Raw genomic sequence first — 20113 nt, forward strand, 5'->3', positions numbered from 1 at the left:
TTGCCACCTTGGCATTTTGAAGGAAACCAGACAAGAAATTGAATGGGGATGGAGGGATTCTCAGGGTGAGAAGCTGGTGCTGGATATCTGATTTTGGCATTTTAGAGCAGAAAATCCCCTAAGACTGGAAAGGCCTAACCTTCATCCTTCTTGGTACACTGAAGGCACCAGATACTTTTCCACAAGACCAGAGACATGGAGAAGTGGAGGAGTCCCACATACCAGACTTGTCTGGTTATTTCTTTGGGACAGGTGGGCATAAATCAGTCTTTGAGTGCCACAGCCTGCTTCACTTCTGGAGTTTCACTCATCTCAGCTGCCATCATGCTCATGCCAGGCTCCAAATGTGTCTCCTTGTTTTTTCTTTCCTTTCCCCTCAGGGAATGCCAAGGGAACATTGTCCTTGATCCATTTTGATCATTTACCTGTTTTTGTTTCACACCATCAGTCTATGGGTGTGCATGCTGGGTGCCCATATGTTTGTTCATAACCTCCAATGCCAATTTCTCTTTTGATCTCTCATCGTACCAAAGTTAATATAAAACAACAGACATCCCACAGAAACCAGAGCAGAAAGAGAGGGTCACACCCTGCCAGTTCTTTGAGATGCTAAGAATTCAATAGCTCCCCATATATATATATATATCTGCTCAAAACTCTGATTTGTAAGGACAGGCTCTCAAATCATTTAAGATGACTCTGTCAGCCATACTTAGTTAATAATGGAGTGACAATATGTTTAGTCAACGATCTCATCAAAATTTTTTCGTAGTAGGCTTGTCTCAGATCCTGTCTTTATGTGACTAATATATTTTAATTGAATTATTATCCAATCAAGCATTAAGTTCCTACTGTGTACCAGGCATTGTGCTAAGTTCTGATTTGGAAAATGATGCCCATCCAGACCCATTAGAACAGGGATCTTTAGTTTTATTTGTGCCATGGACCCTTGTGGCAGTCTGATGAAGCCTGTGGATCTCATCTGAGAATGATGTTTTTAATGCTAGAGGTTAGTGATGAGAAAGATGTGATTTTTTTCCCTGTACAAGTTCACATTCCCGCTGAGATCTCTCCACATTTCCTGCACTCCAGGTTAACAGCCTCCACATTAAAGGATCTGATTGCATTGCTTCAAATCTGCTGATGGTCTCTCATCTAAGGATAGGCCCTGCAAAAGTGTGGAGACCACCAGGGGCTGACATTTTTTTTGACTGTAGTAGTTTCCGATTGTCTGTTGAGGGAGGAAGGAGCCTCAGTTGGAGTCAGCGGCAGCAGGCCCCACCTGATGCCCCAGGCCCTTGAACTATTTGCAGATCTAGGAAAGGCAGTAGGTTTAAAGTATGAACTCTCAAGAACCTGGTCAAGGGCCTCATTGAGCAAAGTTTATTTTTTCCCTCTGTGATCTCTATCATCCAGTCTTTTTAACAGAAGTAGAGGAGACTAAGCTATCTAAGATCTCCCCCTCTAATGAAATTAGAGTTTGTGGGTTGTGGGTTTCGCTTTGTTTTTTCCTTACAGAGTAGGAGGTACAAGATAAAATGAGGAAAAATGTACCAGTTTACTGGGTTACTTTAATTGGAGTACTTTTGCTTAAAGGGATTAGCTATCATTACTAATGCAAATAGAAATCCTGTTTAGAAATCCTGCTTAAATCTGGTCAGCATCAACTGTGATTTCCTTCACTCAATAAAACCAGGTACTGAACTTTCTCTCTCTGTCATTCTTAATTGGTTTGTAACATATATGAGGTCTCCAGGCAAGTCGGGGCCTGCACGGGTTTGTCCTTTAATTCCATGAGCATCTAAATCCCGGGGTCCCCGTACGTTTGGGGGCATCAGACTCTCCCATAATGCTGCTTTTCCAGTTCCTTTCAAAGGGCATCAGAAAAAGAAAGCCCTCTGCTCACATAGAAGGTCAGTGCCAACTCTGAAGACTTTGCAGTTGGGAGAGAAACAGCTGGGTCTGATGGGGAGAGTGGTGATCTTCAAGTAAGGAGGCTTGGGTTTGAGGCCCGGCATAAGCGATTTACTTGTCATGCAACCCTAGGCAGGTAACTGAGTCCTCTTCTGTACAGAGATTAGTGATTTCTGTACTACTGCTTCTGTACTGATAGCTAGCATTTATAAAGCACCTGAAGATTTGCAAAGCACTTTACAAATACTATCTCATTCGATCCTCAAAATTACCATGGGAGGTAGGTGTTTATTACTATTATTTATAATGATAGCTAAAGGGCTTTTCTCACAGTAATTTATAATGATAGCCAGGCACTGGACTAAGCCCTTTACAATTATTATCTCACTGATCCTCACAACAACCCTGGGAGATAGGTGTTATTATTATCCCCATTTTAGAGTTGAGGGAACTGAGACAGAAGTGAAGTGACTTACCCAGGGTCACACAGCTAGTAAGAGATTAGATTTGCGTTTCGGTCTTCTTGAAGGCCCAGCATGCTTTCTTCACTGTCCCACCTAGCACTCTGGGAGTCATCATGGGTACAGAGGAAAGAGCCCTGATTCTGAAGTCAGAAAACCTGAGTTCTCTTTTTTCTTTTCTGATACTTATTGTCTGTGTGACCTTAGGCAAGTCTCTTGGCTAGCAAGATAACGGTCTGCTGCATCTCTCACAGCTTTGGACCTGAGATCCTAGGAGCCTCTGTTCATCACAGGATTGTTAAGACAAAATCGCTTTATGGACCTTGCTTAACACACTATGTAAACATGGGTTATTAAATTATTATTAACTGTAATGGGCTTAGAAAAAAAAGCCATTATTACTGTTCAGGGGTATTGGATGTTCCAGCACAGTCAGGGAAATCCACTCGAGTCCAACAAAATTCAGAGTTGCCTCCCTCCCCCAAATAACAGATGCAGATGCTGAATTTTTTCAGGGGGGAAATGTATATGTATTTAAAATCTTCCTTCCTTAGAATTGTAGTTACTTATGATTTATATACTGTTGTTGAAAACAGTTTATGACTTTTATATTGTGAGTGTATCTAAACACTTGTGTGTGTGTGTATGTGTACGTGTGTGTATGTGCCTATGGTTTTCCCTGATAGAATATAAGCTCCATGTGGGCAGACATTCTTCGCTTTTTAATTTGTATCTTCAGCACAGTGCCTGGGGGTGAATAGATACTCAGTACAACTGCTTCCTCATTGGTCAGATCACAAAATTATAAAATTGGAAAGAATCTCGAAGCTACTCAGTCCAATTCCATGCATATATATTTTACCAATATTAACATCTTACATTTCTATAATAGTGCTTTAAGGTTTACAAAGGGCTTTTCTCACAGTAATTTCGTGAAGTAAGTAGGACAGATGGTATCCCCATTTGACAGAAGAAACTAAGATCCTGAGAGGTTAGGTGACTTTCAGTCACACAACTCCAAGTGCTAGAGTCAAGGCTGAAACTTACTGTATGTGTGTACACACCCACACACATGTATCTATGTACATATGTGTGCATGCATACGTATATGTATATATATATGAATATGTATGCAGTAATGATGATGACGAACTCCAAAGTTACAGCTCATAAAATACATTCATCACAACAACATCCTGTGAGGGATATGGAGAACAAAAGGTATTGTCCCCATATTTAGATAAAGTACTCAGCACTCAGAAGTGGGGAGTGATTTCACCAAGGTCACAGTGCCAACAGGGAGCAGATTAGGTATTCTAACGCAGATTTTTAGCCGGTCCCTCTCAGTGGGTGTTTCTGAGCCCCCATCATGTACGTGTATGACACCCCCAGACCCCTATGCAGTATTTTACATGAATGTAGTCTCCTTTACTGGAATAACATAAAAATGCATTTAAGACTGGGATTTTGAAAATGGACATAGCTGTCTCTGGGTTGTTCTGGACTCCAGACACAAAAGCCTTCCTCAGTAAGCCTGGGTCAACTTAAGTTATTCATTAATTGGTGGAGAGGGACTCCAGACCTTAAGCAAACAAGCTTTCTGCTGATTGAATCATACGGGCAGGGATAGCTTTTTCTCTTTCTGTAATGAAAGCAAAATTGCCCATCAGTGCTGCCTTCCCTCCTCCCTGTCAGAATGGAGCTGTTTATTTTGATAACCAAATAAATTTCAGACAGTCGCTAAGGAGACTAAAGTGTTGTAAGTGTAAGTTAATGCATTGGAAGCAAAAATAACACTTAAACTACAAAATGGAATGGGAATAAAACTGGGCGTCTCAGTGGTGCTGCCTCAGGAGAATTACCAAATGTTCCAAAGAGCAGAACACCCAGGCCGGGGTTCCCAGATTTTCTGACTCTATGTCCAGCTCTTTTTACTATACCATAGTAATCTAACCTAATCAGTCCTTCTCCTCCTCCCACTTCCCTAAACCCATTTTGCAGGTGAGAAAACTGAGACTCATGATATCATTCATGATTTAGAACTGGAAGAGCCCTTAGTGGTCATTGAGTCCAAACCTCTTCATTTTACAGATAAGGAAACTGAGGCCTATAGAGTATCATACAGGTAGTAAATATCTAGGGTGGGATTAGAATTCACCTCTTTAGGACCATAGATCAAAAACATAAAGTTACTATATCTTCACTCATTCAGGACACTCCTGGAAGAAAGAAGTATTGTGAAAGTAGTAAAAGGAGGGTTTCAACTTGTCTTAGCCAAGGTCACAGAGCTCCTAGGGAAAAGAAAAAACAAACAAACATTTGATCTGATGGTTGGAAAATCATGTACAATATTCTATTATGGATTGCTCTGCAGTCCCCAAGTTCTTTCCTCACTGCCGCCTGGTGAGATAGGTTGATAGGGTTAGAGATTATTATGCCCATTTGGGGCCAGATGGGGAAACTGAAATTCAGAGGAGAAGAAGAGTATTTCAGCTTGTGTAACCAACTCTCAGCTGTAACCCTTGTGAGGCAGGTCATGGCATCTTTGAATCTGAGCAAGAAGGGACCACAGAGGTCATCTAGCCTGTCCAAGTGACTTGTCCAAGCTCAGATTTGGGTTTCACACCCAGGCTCCCGGACTCCAAATCTAGCTCTCATTCTGGGACATCATGTAGTGCTATATTAATTCTCTTAGTCTAGTTAAATACAAGGAGATGCTTTTATGGTGAAGATAAGGGACTTACCAGCTCCCACAGCTAGTAATGATGCAACAGAGACAGAAACCAGGGTATGGTAAAGTGGGAAAAACAGAAACAGAAAAGCTGGCCTCAGAGGCCAGGGGGGTGAGTATTCTCACCCCAATGCTTTGTTCTCTCAGCTCTCAAAGGACAGGGTTGGGCCAAATGACCTCTGAAGTCCTTTTTTAAGCTAGGAATTCTTAAACTCTAGTTGTGTCACGGACCCCTTTGGTGCTCTGATGAAGGCTATGGGCCCATTCTCAGAATATTTTTATATCATTGAATGAAATACTAAATTTAGACATTCAAGAAAATGAGTTCATTATTTTCCCATCAAAATTCATGCACCACATGTTAAGATCCCCTTTAAAGATTTTCTAGGACAAAGTGTTTTGTAGCCTACTGCTTCTCCCCGATAACTTGGGAAGGAAGAGACTCCTGCTGACCTCAGGATGTTTGACCTTCATATCTTAGACTAGCCTACCTTATGTTTCTGTTCCTATCAGAAGCTAGGTCGCATCTGAATGCTGGGCTCAGGAATCTTGCTACAGACACGTACTGGCTGTGACCATGCACAAATCCCTTTCCCTCTTTGGGCCTCAGTTTCCTCATCTATAAAATTGGAGTAATAGTAATCCCATTTCATCAGGTGAAGATCAAATGAAATCACATATATGCAGCACTTTGCAAACCTTAGAATGCTTTCAAAATCCTCACTAGTATTATCAATAATAATTATTATTTCTTAGAAGATCATAGGATCATAGACCTAGACCCAGAAAGGACCTCAGAAGCTACCAACCTGCTCCTTGTACGGATGAGGAAATGGAAGCTTAACGAGGTTTAATGATTCCTCTAAGGCCACTAAAAATAAATAACACAACTTAGGATTTGAATCCAGGTTCTCTGATTCCAGAGCCAACCTTCCTGCTATATCAGTACAGAACAGAGTTAAGAAAATGGCTTTTACAAGTCACTTCTTAACTTTTTGTGGTACCAGTGGAGTTTCTGAGGTAACCGTTAATACTATTGCTACATGTCCATGAGGTTTAATTTTTCCATCTGCAAAATGGTTATCATATTACCTATAGGACCATCTTCTCCCCACTGGTTATGACGAGAATCAACTACTATAATGTATGTATAGTACATTGGTAACTACTAAATTCTTTATGAATGGCACTTGTTATTATCACATAGTAGACTTTGAAACTGTTTAGTCATTTTTTCAGTTTTTTTTTTTTACTCTTTGTGACCCCATTTTGGGATTTTCTTGGCAAAGATACTTGAGTGGTTTGCCATTTCCTTCTCAAGCTCATTTCACAGATGGGGAAATTGAGGCACACAAAGTTAAGTGATTTGCCCAAGGTCACACAGCTAGTAAGTATCTGAAGCAGCTGAGTCTTCCTGACTCCAGGACTGGCACTCTATCCACTGTACCACCTAGCTGCCCTAGTCTGGATCCAAATCAGCTCTTTTTGCCCCATACTATGTTAATCACCTCCTTTCGTTTTTGACAGATTTAGGAACATTCCCTAGCTTGGGATTTCCAGTTTGATAGTACTGTTTTCTGTACAATAGTATTTTTCAGCCCCATATTCTCTTCAAAGCCAGCCATTTACCTCCTCATCTGGGACGGGAAGACAAACAGATTCACCCTTTAACTGCAGAAGTTTATATGACTTGCCTGTATGAGTTCATTCAACGCTCCAGAGTGAGTGAATGAGGCCATGAGATAACATTGGCAGCCACAGCAGAGGTGATGGAAAGAAACACTGTCTTTAGGGGCAAAGGGCCGGGTTTCAGCTGCTGACTGCTACTGAACAAAAGACCTAGATGACTTTGGATAAGTCCTTTTTTGAAGCTTCAGTTCTCTCACCTGTAAAATGAGAAGGTTTGGACTTAATGGTCTCTCTCTTAGGTCTCTTCTAGCACTAAATCAGTGATTCTGTAAATCATTTCCTCCCTCTAGCCCTCAGTTTCCTCATATGTAAAATGGGGTTAAAAACACTCCCACTCACTTCCTGGCAGGAAAAAGCCCTATCTACTGAAATGTGAGCTGTTATTTAAAGACTACCTGAAAAGTTGAGAGGATACAGGTTTTTAGCAACATGATAAAATGCAAAAGCCGTTTCTTAATAGAGCTATTTATTTTCCTGTGTAGAACTGGTTTTATTCTGGGAAATCCTACTTCAAATCCACTTTATATCCCACCTACCCAACTCACCTCAAGACAAGAAATATTTCCTTGGGATGAACCATCTTGGCCCCATTTCTTCTTTCCATGATAAATGTTTCAGTTCCTAGAATCCAATGGATTATTCCTTGCCCCCCCCCACCCCCCAGTCCTCCTGCCTTCTTGTCCTCCCAACAGCTCTTCTGTTCATGTCTCAGGACAAGGGCTTGTTGTATGGGACCCCCAGTAATCAAACCAGCGAACATTCCTTCCCAGGAATTTGTTTTCCCTTTTTCCAGTGTTTTATGAATCAGACTTCTGTCCATGAACTTTCTGAACCACAGCAGCTTTGGGTGTTATATTTTATAAGTGAAGTGACTGGGGAACATTCCTACCATTTAGACTTAAATGCAAACTCTTTTCTCTGCTCATGGCAGAGGAATCAGTGGATACTTTTTATGGCAGTGTGCATTTCAACTTTTTAAAAAATTACATATATTATATATACATATTAATTAAAATTATATTTAGCAGTTTGAAGCTAAAAATCTGATGTTTCTGCTGAGGAGTTTGCCTGGGAATGACAACATATGGAGTTTAGCATTTAAATTGAATTTTATTATTTAAAACAGTAAAAAATTTTATTGCTACAACAATGCCCCAACAGCCACCATATCACCATTAAATGTGCATTGTGAGGGTACTTGACAGGAGTTCTTAACTGCTGCAAAAGGCATTTTAATTCCTTATTCCCCAGATGCAGTTTATGAAAAGTTTCTACCTACGTGCTTCCTTTACAGATGACTTTTTGTTCTCCCAAGTGTCTCCAGACAGTTCTGACAACAACAACAAATCCCAGGAATTCGGATATCCAGTCGTGCCCTTTAATAGCACATGAGAAAATAATTGCTCCCATTTTATAGAGTGTTTTATAAAGCACCCTCCTCACTGGCTGCCTGCAGTGAGGAAGGAGCTGACGCAAGTGTTACTGTCCCTTCTTTACAGTTAATAGGGATGATAGCTAACATTTAGCGATTGTGCATTCGACCCATTTGGACGAACATTTGTGAAGTGGGCCTTCTGTGTCTCCAGACCTCACTAGTCCTAAGGTTAAATATAAAGACCAAGAGAAAAAGAGACAGACAGAGAGAGAGAGACAGAGGCAGGGGGTGGGAAGAGGTGAGTAGAGAAGGAGACAAGGGAAAGGGAGGAAAGAAAGAGGAGAGAGAGGAGAGAGAGACAGAGAGGGAGAGGAAGGGAGGGAGAAAGAAAAGTGAGAGATAGGAAGGGGGGATGGAGAGAAGAGAAAATGTGAAAATGTGAAAATGAGAATGACTGTGCCTGCCCTCAAAGAGCTCACAATCTGGGAAGTGTTTCTGTTTTTTTGACAAAGGCCCATAAACTTAGAAGGTACTAGGTAGTAGCATAGAGTGCTGGACCTGGAGTCAGGAAAACTTGAGTTCAAATCCAGCCTTAAGATGCATACTAGTTGTGTGACCTTGGGCAAATCATTTAACTTCTATCTGCCTCAGTTTCCTCAACTGTAAAATGAAGTGAAAATAATAGCAACTGTTTCCAAATCTTGTTATGAGGAACAAATGAGATAAAGTGCTTAACATGGTGCCTAGCACATAGTAAACACTAAATAAATGCTTCTCCTTTCTCCTTTCTCCTCTCCTCTCCTTTCCTTTTTTCCCTCTCAAAGCTTCAGCTTTCTCATGTGTGATATGGGAAAGGTAACACTTTTTACAGATGAGCAGCCTAAGATTCATAGAAGTTAAATTTTTTGTGCTGCCACCATTATATAATGTTTGTGCCTTGTTAATTGAACTTCACTGATCTGGGGCTTCAAGTCCAGGGTAATGGAAAGAATGAGCTAGATTTGGAATCGTACAGCCTGGCTTCAGGTGTGGACTCTGGGTGCACCTAGTAGCTGAGAGATCTTGGGCAAATCCTTTGGTCTTTTTAAACGTCTGTTAAGTGCTATACATTGTGCTTGGCACTGAAGATACAAATTAAACAACTAAAAAGTCCCTGTCTTCAGGGGGCCTAGAGTCTATCAGAGGAAAACAATATAGAGCTATATAAATAGATGCAGAATATCAGCAAACATATTACAAGGCACTTTCTAGGGTAGGGCAAGGGACGCTAGTATAGGGGGAATCAGAAAAGCCCTCTCCTGTTAGATACAGAGGAAACCTTCATTTTCTCATGTATAAAATGGGCATAATAACTCTCATTTCCTAACTCAAAGGGTTGTTGTGAAGAACGTGCTTTGTAAATCTTAAAGTGCTCTAAAAATGTGAGTTATGCTTGTCATTTATGGCTATTACTCTCCATTAAGATGTCCTTTGTCTTGATTTGAGCATCTCCACGCAGGCTTCTTCTGGTCCAGCTTCATTCCTAGAAAGGCTTGAAGTCAGGCAGGAAATCCTAACATAGACTTCTCTGAAGCAAGTGTGTTTAATTATCCAGGGAAAGCAGCCTGATAAGCAATCAGTGTTTTTATCTACCATCTTTCTTCCTGTCACTCGAAATGCCTTTGTATTCTTTAGTGGTTACAGAAGTGGACTGGAGACAGAGCTCCTGGCATGCGCTTTACCTTCCCTAGGCAGTGTTCCTGTCCTGAAGATGGGGCCCAGTAGGAAAGTGGCAAGCTCACTCTCCAATACTACCATTCTCCTTCTAACAGACCTTGGGGGAAGTCAGTTGGTTTTTCCAGTGCCTTGGCTCAAACACATATCTCTGGTCAGTCGTGTATGGAAGATCAAAGACTTGGCTTAACAAAGTAATAAAAACTAATTATAATAATTCACAGTTAGCTTCTGAGGAATTAGAGTTGAATGAGACCTCAGAGACTGAGAAGACTGAGAAGAAACTGCTTCATTTTACAAGCAAGGAAACTGAGACTCAGAGTGAGATGATCTGCCCATAGTCACACTAAATTATGAGGGGCGGCTTTGGGATTTGGACCTGTGCCCTCTAACTCCAGACCTAGTATTTCAGACCCTGAAACATCATGCTGTGGAACACTGACCTTTTTCCCTCTGACCCTGTGACAGGTTTCCTGTTTCCATTCCCATTTCTCAGCCACCAAATGGGAATTTGGTAGATGAAGAAGCAGGGTCAGTAAAAGGTGAATTGACTCATCTAGATTCCACAGCTAGGAACTATCAGAGAATGAATTGAAGTCTAATGACCCTGAACCCAAAGCTCTTTCTCCTAGATCCCATTCTAACTGACTTTAAAATATCCATTGTGTGTTTTTTGGAAAAATATTTGTCTTGATTCCAGGTAGCATGAAAGGGGGTCTCTCAAAAAACCTATGCATGCTAGTAAGCCTTATAGAGGGGGCCACTCCTGCTCTTATTTCATTAGAGGGGGGCTGTGCCAGGCTGATGGCTTCCCTCTTCTCCCAGCTTTAGCTCTCACCCTCCCCCAAACCCATCCTTTTTGGAGTCCACAAAGGCTAGGGTTATCTAAGGGAAGGTGCAGCCTGGAACAAGTGATACCATCTTCCTAGAGCTACAAAAACCCCATCATCCTTCTGGCCTCCCCCTCATCCTCTGACAACCTGGTCCCCCCTTCCAAAGAAAGGGCAAGATTGGTGTTGCAGTCCCCTTGGTCTTAAAGTAACTCTCTCCCTGCAAAAGCCAAGACCAAACCAGAGGCTTGAATGTGTGACATTTCCAGAGGCTGAGACAGTATAGATTAGTCAAGGCAGAAAGCTGAGTTTGATAGACCATGTAGGAGACTATTCTAGCAGACAGTAGAATCCTTTCTCATGGAATGGGAGAGAACTATTGTATGAGGGAAAACAGGTGGGTTAATTTTCTGGGTTTTGAGTGAGTGAGGTAGATTGGACCCCTAGCCAGAGTAATTTGGGGCCATCTCTAGTATTACCCTGATCTCATTCATTCCAACATACAGAGAAGAGAAAATGGTTACCCAGAAAATGCCTTACTGATCTTTGTGTTCATGGCCTGGTTTCTAAAAAAAGCCCAGAGAGCATCTCTGATGCTTAACTGCCTTTGCAACATTGGATCAATCATTTAAGCTCTCTGGGCCTCAGTTTCCTTATCTGGAAAATGAAAAGTTTGGACTAGCTAGCCTCTGAGGTCCTCTTCCACCTCCAGACCAGTGATCCTATAGTTTTTCACCAAAAATGTAGCATTCCTCCTTTGGAAGAACTGCAGTAGGAAAGAGCCCTCCATTGGAAGCCATGAGATCTGCATTTGAATGCTAGCTCAGCTATGACCTTGGACTTCTGGTCTTTGAACCCATCTCTTCTTCCCCTGTTAAAGAGCTCTGGATTTGTATTTCGGAGAGACCTGGGTTCACAGTTTGTGACAATGGGCAAGTCATATAGCTTCTTTGTTCTCTCATCTGTAAAATAGGGTCAATGGCACGTAGAGTTGACTAAGTTTTTGAGGGGATCAAATGAGACAGTGTGTATAAGGCTCTTTGTAAACACCTTAAAGCAGTCAGCAAGCCTTAGCTATTATTATTGTTGGGTTTGACCAGAAGGTCTCAAATGATCCTTTCAACCTCCTCCTGTAGTACCTGCCTCCCCACCCCACCCCCATTTTATCCATGACTTTGTCAGTGGAATTCTATAGCATTTTATTAATTCATTAATCTTCCCTTCCTGCTTCAAGCAAATCGCCATCTTGGTACTGAGTTATTGAATTTGTCCTCTTGTTTTGGCATGACCAGTTACTATTCTTGGTACAGGGTGATCTGCCCGTGACATACCACCTCCTCTAAAACTGTTATTATCAGTTGGAAATTTATTAATCACACCTATTTTCTTTCTCTTGCTATTTTGAGTGTGTGCTTTTACACATACTACACATACACACACACAATTGTGTATAACAGTGAATTATTATTTTTAGAATCAAAACATAGCAAACTGTGGAGTTATGCAGTAAACAGACAGGCCTTGGGGAGGACCCATGCTGCTTTGGAGACATGCACATTTCTAGCAGAAAAACCTGAGCCATCTATGGCTTAGTAGGAAGAGCTCTGGTTTTAGGGTTGAGAGTTGGCATCCAGTCCTGGCTCCAACACTCCCTTCTTTGCATTCTGATCTTGAATAATTATATTCCTTCTCTGGGACTCAGTTTCTCCATCTTTGAGATGGAGAATTATGATAGTGTGGAGTTATGGATAGAGGTCTGGACTTGAGTTGAGAAGACACTTACTAACTGTGTGAACCGGAACAAGTCTCTGACCTTCAAGTTACCCACTTCACCAGATAGTTATGAAGAAAGACTTCAATCAAATCAGATTCCATAGACAGGAAGAAGTCCTCACCCTTCTAAGTACCTCTGAGAGCTTGATTGACCACTGTTGAAATGGCTGCTCTTAGTACAGACTTTACATTCTGAAAACCTAGGTGCATCTCCTAGCGCCTGAATTTACCAAATATGTGACATTGGACAGATTGCTAAGTCTCTGTTTCCTCTTCTGTAAGGCAGGAGTAATCATTTTTGCACCAACTCCCTTGAAGGGAAATCAGTATAGAAATTAGAGTTATGATTATTGTCATTACAAAAGAAAGTTACAGATGTTTTGGCTCTCCATTTGGAATGAAGGCCTTGGATACAGAACTATTCAGAAGGCCCTGAGCCAACTCTTTATAATCTGTATGCCCCAGGGTGCCCCATGTCTTCATTTGATTGTGAATTAATTAGACTTCTGTTGTTGTTTTTTCCCCTCCCACCTTTGTCTTGTTAGGAAAGCCTAGTAGTATCTTTCCAGAGGAGAGTTTTATCGACTCTGGAGAAATCGACGTGGGGAGACGGGCATCCCAGAAGATCCCTCCAGGTATTTTTTGGAGATCTCAGGTGTTCATAGATCACCCGGTACATCTGAAATTCAACGTGTCCTTGGGAAAAGCAGCTCTGGTTGGGATTTATGGCAGAAAAGGCCTTCCTCCTTCACATACACAGGTAATCAGGAGTTCTCATCAATGGGTTTTCTCCAATCTGCTCGTATCCAGGGACATCAGCTTTGTGTCATAACCAGGAAGCATTCATCTCAACTGTTCAATTTATTTACTTCAGCTAGAAGTCATCTTATTCATTTAATTATCTTGGATATATGACTTCATCTCTTGGCCTTCACCTTTTCATCTGTAAAATGGAGTTGGATTAAATGACTCTTTAAGTCCTATCCAGCTCTGAAAGTCTATAGTTCTAATTTCAAATATTATATTCTCCTCTATTATCTCTCACCATACCTGAAATCTCAAACTAGTCAGGTTTTTTTTTTTAAATCCCTGAAGATTTTTAAGCATAGGTGGCCATGAGATAAAGTACAGACTCCTTAGCTTAATATTCAGGGCCCCTTCACAGTCTGGCTCCATACTAGAAGGTGTAGTTTTGGAGGCAATTAGGTGGCGCACTGGCCCTAGAGTCGGGAGGACCTGAGTTCAAATGTGGCTTCAGACAATTACTAGCAAGTCACTTAACCCTGACTGCCTCCAAAAAGAGAAAGTAGAAGACCTAAGTTCAAATCCTGACTTTGCCGCTTATTCGCCCTGTGATCTTGGACAAGTCACTTAATCTCTTTAGATCTCTGTTTTCCTATCTTTAACATGGAGTATGACCTCTATGATCCAAACCTAAATCCCAGGAACACTAAGTGTGCCTTTCCAAACAGCATTCATTCTATCTATCTGCTCCCCTTTCCACATTCTACACAAACTAGACTACTCACTCTTATTCTGTCTCATCCTGAGGGGGCCTAGGTGGTGCAGTGGATAGAGCACCAGTACAGGAGTCAGCAGGACCTGAATTCAAATCTCACCTCAGACACTCGACACTCACTAGCTATGTGATCTTGGGCAAGTCACTTAACCCCAACTGCCTCATCCTGGGTCATCTGCAGTCATCCTGATGAATATCTGGTCACTGGATTTAGATGACTCTGGAGGAGAAGTGAGGCTGGTGACCTGCACAGCCCTCCCTCACTCGGAAACAAAGTCAAGTACAAGGCATGCCATTATTTCTCTTTGGTCTTCTTTGGAACAAAGGATGAACACACATCTCATCCTGTCCCTGCTTCTCTCTCACCATTTGCACATGTGTAGACTATAATCCCTCCTAATCTCTACTTCCTTCAAGTCATAGCCCCACAGCCTCCTTCTCTATGGGGCCTCCTTCCCTCATTCTTGGGCTAGCAGGAAGCTCTCCCTCGCCAATCTGTCGTTATCTTTTTGATCTCTCCTACCACATTAAATTTTGTGTCAGATAAGTAGATAGATACATATATACACACTATATATATATACATGTATGTACATACATATATGTCATATTCCCCCCCTTATACTGTAAATCCCTTGAAGGAAGGGAATAGGCCATACTTCATCTCCATAGCCACAGGACCAAGCACAGTATACACACCACATTGTGGAAGTTTAATAAATGTCTGTTGAACTGAGATGGTGATGAAGAAGATTTAGAAAAATTTCTCATTAGCTCTTTCTAGCAACTCATTTCTCACAAAACCACAAAATCTTAGATTTGGAAGAGATTTCAGAGATAATTTACCATTTCAAAGGCCATTCATATCAGAGCAAAAACCCCCTCTATAACATTCCTAGCAAGTGGTCATTCATGTGTCTGCTTCCTTACAGCTGTTGCCTGTTGGTAAAATGAAAGGGAGGGATTAAAATTATGTCCTGAGTTCCCTCTAGCTCTGAATCCCTCGGTTTCCTTTCTCTTCAGTTGCCTTCTTTCCTTCTTCCCTCTCTTCTTGTTTCACTTTACTCCTTCTTGAATTCACCTCCCCTCCAAAAAATAGGAATCTCTTATCCATTTTAATATTTTTTTCTCATAGACTTAACAGTGATCCACAAACATTTAAACACAGAGAAGAGCAGAAAAGGGATTGTATATAAAATCCAACTTCTGTTATATAAGTTTTGTTTTTCAGAGTCTATATTAGCTAATTATTTAACAATATTGTCCAATTTGCGTCCCCTTTTGAACTTCCTATTGTTTTCCATTGAATTTTTTAAATGTCATATTTAATCTTTTTCTCTTCCTTTTTCCTTCCTTCCTCCCTCTTTCTTTCTTCTTTTTCTTCTCCTTGCTTCTCTGTCACACCTCACTAACTTCTCCTCCCCCCTCCTGGATGCCTCCCTTGTAACAAATAAATATAATCAAACAAAACAAAAGGAAAACACTTTGGCCATACCCAAAAAATGTGTGTCTCATTCTACGTCTCTGGTCCATCACATCACGTGGGAGGCAAGTTCCATCATGGTTCCGTGGATGTCATATTGGTTATCACATTGATTAAAATTCTTAAGTCTTTCAAAGTTATTTTATTTTAAGTTACAGGGAAATTTAAAAAGAAAAAATCTGTCCAGGATGATTGATGTGTGGTCTAATTTAGAGGCAGAGGAATTAATAGATCCTTCAGGTTTATTCTAGCTCTGGAATTCAAGTGGTTATACTGTGCCCAACAGTACAAAAATCAGCCTTGTATGTGGCAAGAGAAGGATGGGGATGGGTGGGAATGCAATTATTCTGAACTTACTAGTGAACAAAATTCCCAAGAGAAATGCAGTTTGGGAAGTTTGTGTTGGTTAATCAACCATCAAATGGCATTAACCTCTTTCCCATCTCCCATCTTGGATTTCTTTATGTTTCAAAACTCAGGATGGACATTTGGAGTTAACCTAAAACAGCCTGCTGATCTACTTCTCTCCTTTCCTTTTTTCTTTACTCCTTAGTTTGATTTTGTGGAGCTCTTGGATGGCAGGCGACTCTTGACTCAGGAGGTGAGGAGCTTGGAAGGCCCTCAGCGCCAGTACCGAGGCTCTGTCCCTGCCTCCAGCCACGAGACTGGCTTCATTCAATATTTGGATTCCGGGATTTGGCACCTGGCTATCTACAATGATGGAAAGGAATCTGAAGTGGTTTCTTTTCTCACCACTGCTATTGGTAAGGGAATTAAAAATATCACCTTTCCCCATATTCATTTTGTTTTCTCTATGGACAGGTAATGCCATGAATTTTCACCATATTCATTTCAGTACATATATGTTCAAGGAAGAAGGCATGACTTCTCTCTGTACTGTCTTTCGTCTTGCCTGTGTGGAGTAGGGATGCGGGATGAGTAGGAAATAATTTTCTCCATGTCCACATTGTTGTGTCTGTGGAAAGATGGCACAAGTTTTATTTACTTATTTTGTATCTGATAGTTTTGTGCTTTTTAAATATAAATTATGCCTTCTAAGGTAGCACAAGTATGACTCCTCTTTCCAGTATTATTTGACATAACCCAGCAAATTCTAGTTCTGGTAAGAAACAAAACCAAAGGTATAAACATCACCAAAATGGAGATGACACTATCCCTGTTTGCAGATGGTATGAAGCGATGTTTAGAAAACCCCAGAGAATCAAGAAAGAAACTGATTTAATAACTACTATAAAGCTTTTTTTATGATATTGGATTTTTAAAAAATATTTATTTTTAGTTTTCAACATTCACTTTTATAAGACTTGAGTTATAAATTTCCCTTCCTTCCTCCTCTCCCTCCACCTAAGACAGCATATAATCTGATATAAGCTATACATGTATAATCATATTAAATATATTTCCACATAAGTCTTGCTGTGAAAGAAGAATCAGAACAAAAGGGAAAAATCAGGAGAAAGAAAAAAAAGAGAAAATAGTCTGCTTTGATGTGCATTCAGATTCCTTAGTTCTTTTGTCTGGGTGCAGATAGCATTTTCCATCATCAGTCTTTTGAAATTGTCTTAGATCCTTGCATTGCACAGAAGAGCTAAGTCTCACAAAGATGGTCATCACACAATGTTGCTGTTACCGTGTACAGTGTTCTACGGATTCTGCTCACTTCACTCAGCATCAGTTCATATAAGTCTTTCCAGGTTTTTCTGAAATCTGTCTGCCTGCCTTCTTATGAAACAGTAGTATTCCATGACATTCATACACCACAATCTGTTCGATCATTCCCCAGTTGATGGGCACTCCTCAGTTTCCAGTTCTGTGCCACCACAAAAAGAGCTGCTACAAATATTTCTGTACATGTGGGTCCTTTTCGCCTTTTTATGATCTCTTTAAGATATAGACCTAGTAGTGGTACTGCTAGATCAAAGAGTTTTATAGCCCTTTGGGCATAGTTCTAAAATGCTCTCTAGAATGGTTGAATCAGTTCACAGCTCCACCAACAATGCATTAGCGTTCTAATTTTCCCACATCTTCTCCAACATTTATAATTTTCCTGTTTTGTCATATTAGCCAATCTGATGGGTATGATATAGTACTTCAGAGTTGTTTTGATTTGCATTTCTCTAATCAGTAGTGATTTAGAGTATTTTTTTTCATTTGACTATAAATAGCTTTAATTTCTTTCTCTGAAAACTCCTGTTCATATCCTTTGACCATTTATCAGTTGGGGAATGACTTGTATTCTTATAAATTTGACTCAGTTCTCCATATATTTTAGAAATGAGGCCTTTAGAAATGAGCCACTTTTACAGTGGCTGTAAAAAGTTTTCCAGCTTTCTATTTCCATTCTAACCTTGGATGCATTGGCTTTGTTTGTGCGAAAACTTTTTAATTTAATGTAATCAAAATTGTGATGGGTCAAGTTTAGACACATTTACTTTGTTGTCTCTTTAGATAGAAGGACGGCTTGGATGTAGAGATTACCAACTACTTGGATTGACCACTTTAAAATTCTGGAATATCTCAGATACTTTGCTCTCCACTCACCTCCCCCTTCTTTTGTGTTTTCAATGTGGATGCTCATTTCTTTCAATGGTATATTTACCCAGTTGCATTTTTTGTTGTTGTTAATTTTATTTTTTTCAATGAATAAAAATTCCATTTTCTCTCCCTCTTATCTTTGGAAAAGAAAAAATAATGAAAAACACCAATAGCAAGCAACTTAAGTTCCTTCACTGGCCATGTCCAGTCTGTGCACATTGAGCCTGTTTCCTCTCTGTCAGAAGGTGGCTTCATTATCAGTCCTTTGGAAGCATGGTTGGCCATTGCTTTGGTCATCATTCTTAATTCTGTCCTGGTTCTGGCCCTGATGACTAATGGTGGGACAACCCAATCCTTAGATCAGGAGGAGGAATGGAAAGATTGTGTGTCTTATTGATCGTGGCAACTGAGGGGAGTATTCCAGCCAGAGAGTAGATAATCTTTCCCAGGGTGTGGGCTATTTGCAGAAGAAAAACCAGTTGAGTTTTATTTTCCCTTCTGATCTGCCTTCATAACAGTGGGACAGAGAAAGAAAATAAAACAAATAGTGCAATACAACAAGCATTTAAATGCTACTGTTTGGAGAATGTTATTGGAGCTCTGACGAGTTGCCAAGTTTAGCTAAATAAGACAAATTTGTTTTCTTTAAAATTCAGCACCAGCGCCACCCCCTACAAGAAGCCTTCCCTGATTCCACCAGGTGGTTCTCCTCCCTACCCCCTCACTCCTGCCATATTATTTTGTATCTATTTTATGTGTATTTTTTTTTTGTATTGGAGAGACACTAGGGGTATAGTGAATAGATAGAGAACTATCTCGATTCAGCCTGGTGCTGTTTCCATCGTCCAATTCTGCCTCCCTAAATATGAGCTGTTGTTATTATTGAATGAGACGGTGAGGGATGCCTGCTTATATGACAACCCAAAGGCAAAGACAAGGAAATTGTGCACAAAGAAATTCTCATTAACATGTAGGCTGTAGCATCATTATTTATTCTTTTTTTGAAAAATTCAGCCCTGCCCTCCCCCCTGTCCCAGTCCTCCACAGTAATTATTTAATAGGTTCATTTTATTTTCTTTCATGCAAAACCTTTCTGGGTCCAAGGCTGCCATTAGTGTCTCTCCCCGAAGGGGTGTTGGTGGTGAGTCTCAGCTGTCTGCAGTAGTTACCTGAGAACTGGGAGTTGTAATTTGTCTTGGCAGGTTAATTAAAAGTTTAGGTCTAGTTAAAGTGAAATCATTATGGTTGCAATATACAGTTTTCCCTCTCAAGTTTGCTTAATGCATACAATGGAACCTGACCCATCATAGCATTGCATTCCAAAATTCAGATGGAACATTTAAGCAGATCTCAGCTGTCAGAATCAGAGGTATTCATGTCTGTTTGTAATTAAGTAACAGGAGAAATAATTATGTTTAATTTAACAAATGGAGATATTGTGTATGTTTTTCTTTTTTCCCCTTCTAATTCAGTCCAGCTGATGATTTTAAATTAAATGAGTTTATCTTTCACATGAAAAATCTGAAAGCACTTTCCAAAGGATATATGTAAATATATACAAACAAGCACACACACGCAATCCATGTTTGCAAAGCACTCTGTGAATGAGATGAATTTGTACACATTCCCTCATTCAGGAAACGTTTACGATTGAAGGATTTAAAGCAAGAAGGGGACCTTAGAGAAGGTCTAGTGTAGTCCAACACCGCCATTTTGTAAATAGAATAACTGAGACCTGAAAAAAAGGAATGCACCTTCCTTGGTTTCCTTTACAATTCAGCTTCTTGAGATGCCTTTCTCAGACTCCTAGTCCCTTCCCCATGAGATTACCTTTTATTTACACTGTACGCATCTTGTATGTAGCAAGTTATTATTTGGCATATTGTCTCTGCCTGTAGATTGTGAGGCACCTTGAGGGCAGGGACAGAACCTTTCTTTGTATGCCCAGTGTTTAGTGCAGTTCCTGGCCCATAGTATTTTCTCATTAAATAGTAGTTAACTGACTGACTACGTGACAGAGTACATGATAGAGCCAAGATTTCAGCCCAGCTTTTCTGCTGTTAATTCAT

The 20113-nt window shown here is 40.5% G+C and overlaps 1 protein-coding gene across 6 annotated transcripts in view; it reads left to right on the forward strand.

Annotated features, from left to right (window-relative positions):
• TENM4 (teneurin transmembrane protein 4) overlaps positions 1–20113 on the forward strand; it is a 1206236-nt gene that overhangs the window by 939509 nt on the left and 246614 nt on the right. For all 6 annotated transcript variants that reach the window (XM_072610720.1, XM_072610721.1, XM_072610718.1 and 3 more), the window contains 2 exons: positions 13032–13246; positions 16042–16252. In XM_072610720.1, coding sequence (XP_072466821.1) covers positions 13032–13246; positions 16042–16252 — 426 coding nt within the window. The remainder of the gene's footprint in view (positions 1–13031; positions 13247–16041; positions 16253–20113) is intronic.

The sequence above is a fragment of the Notamacropus eugenii genome, chromosome 5, assembly GCF_028372415.1.
Source record: "Notamacropus eugenii isolate mMacEug1 chromosome 5, mMacEug1.pri_v2, whole genome shotgun sequence".
Taxonomy (NCBI): Eukaryota; Metazoa; Chordata; class Mammalia; order Diprotodontia; family Macropodidae; genus Notamacropus; species Notamacropus eugenii.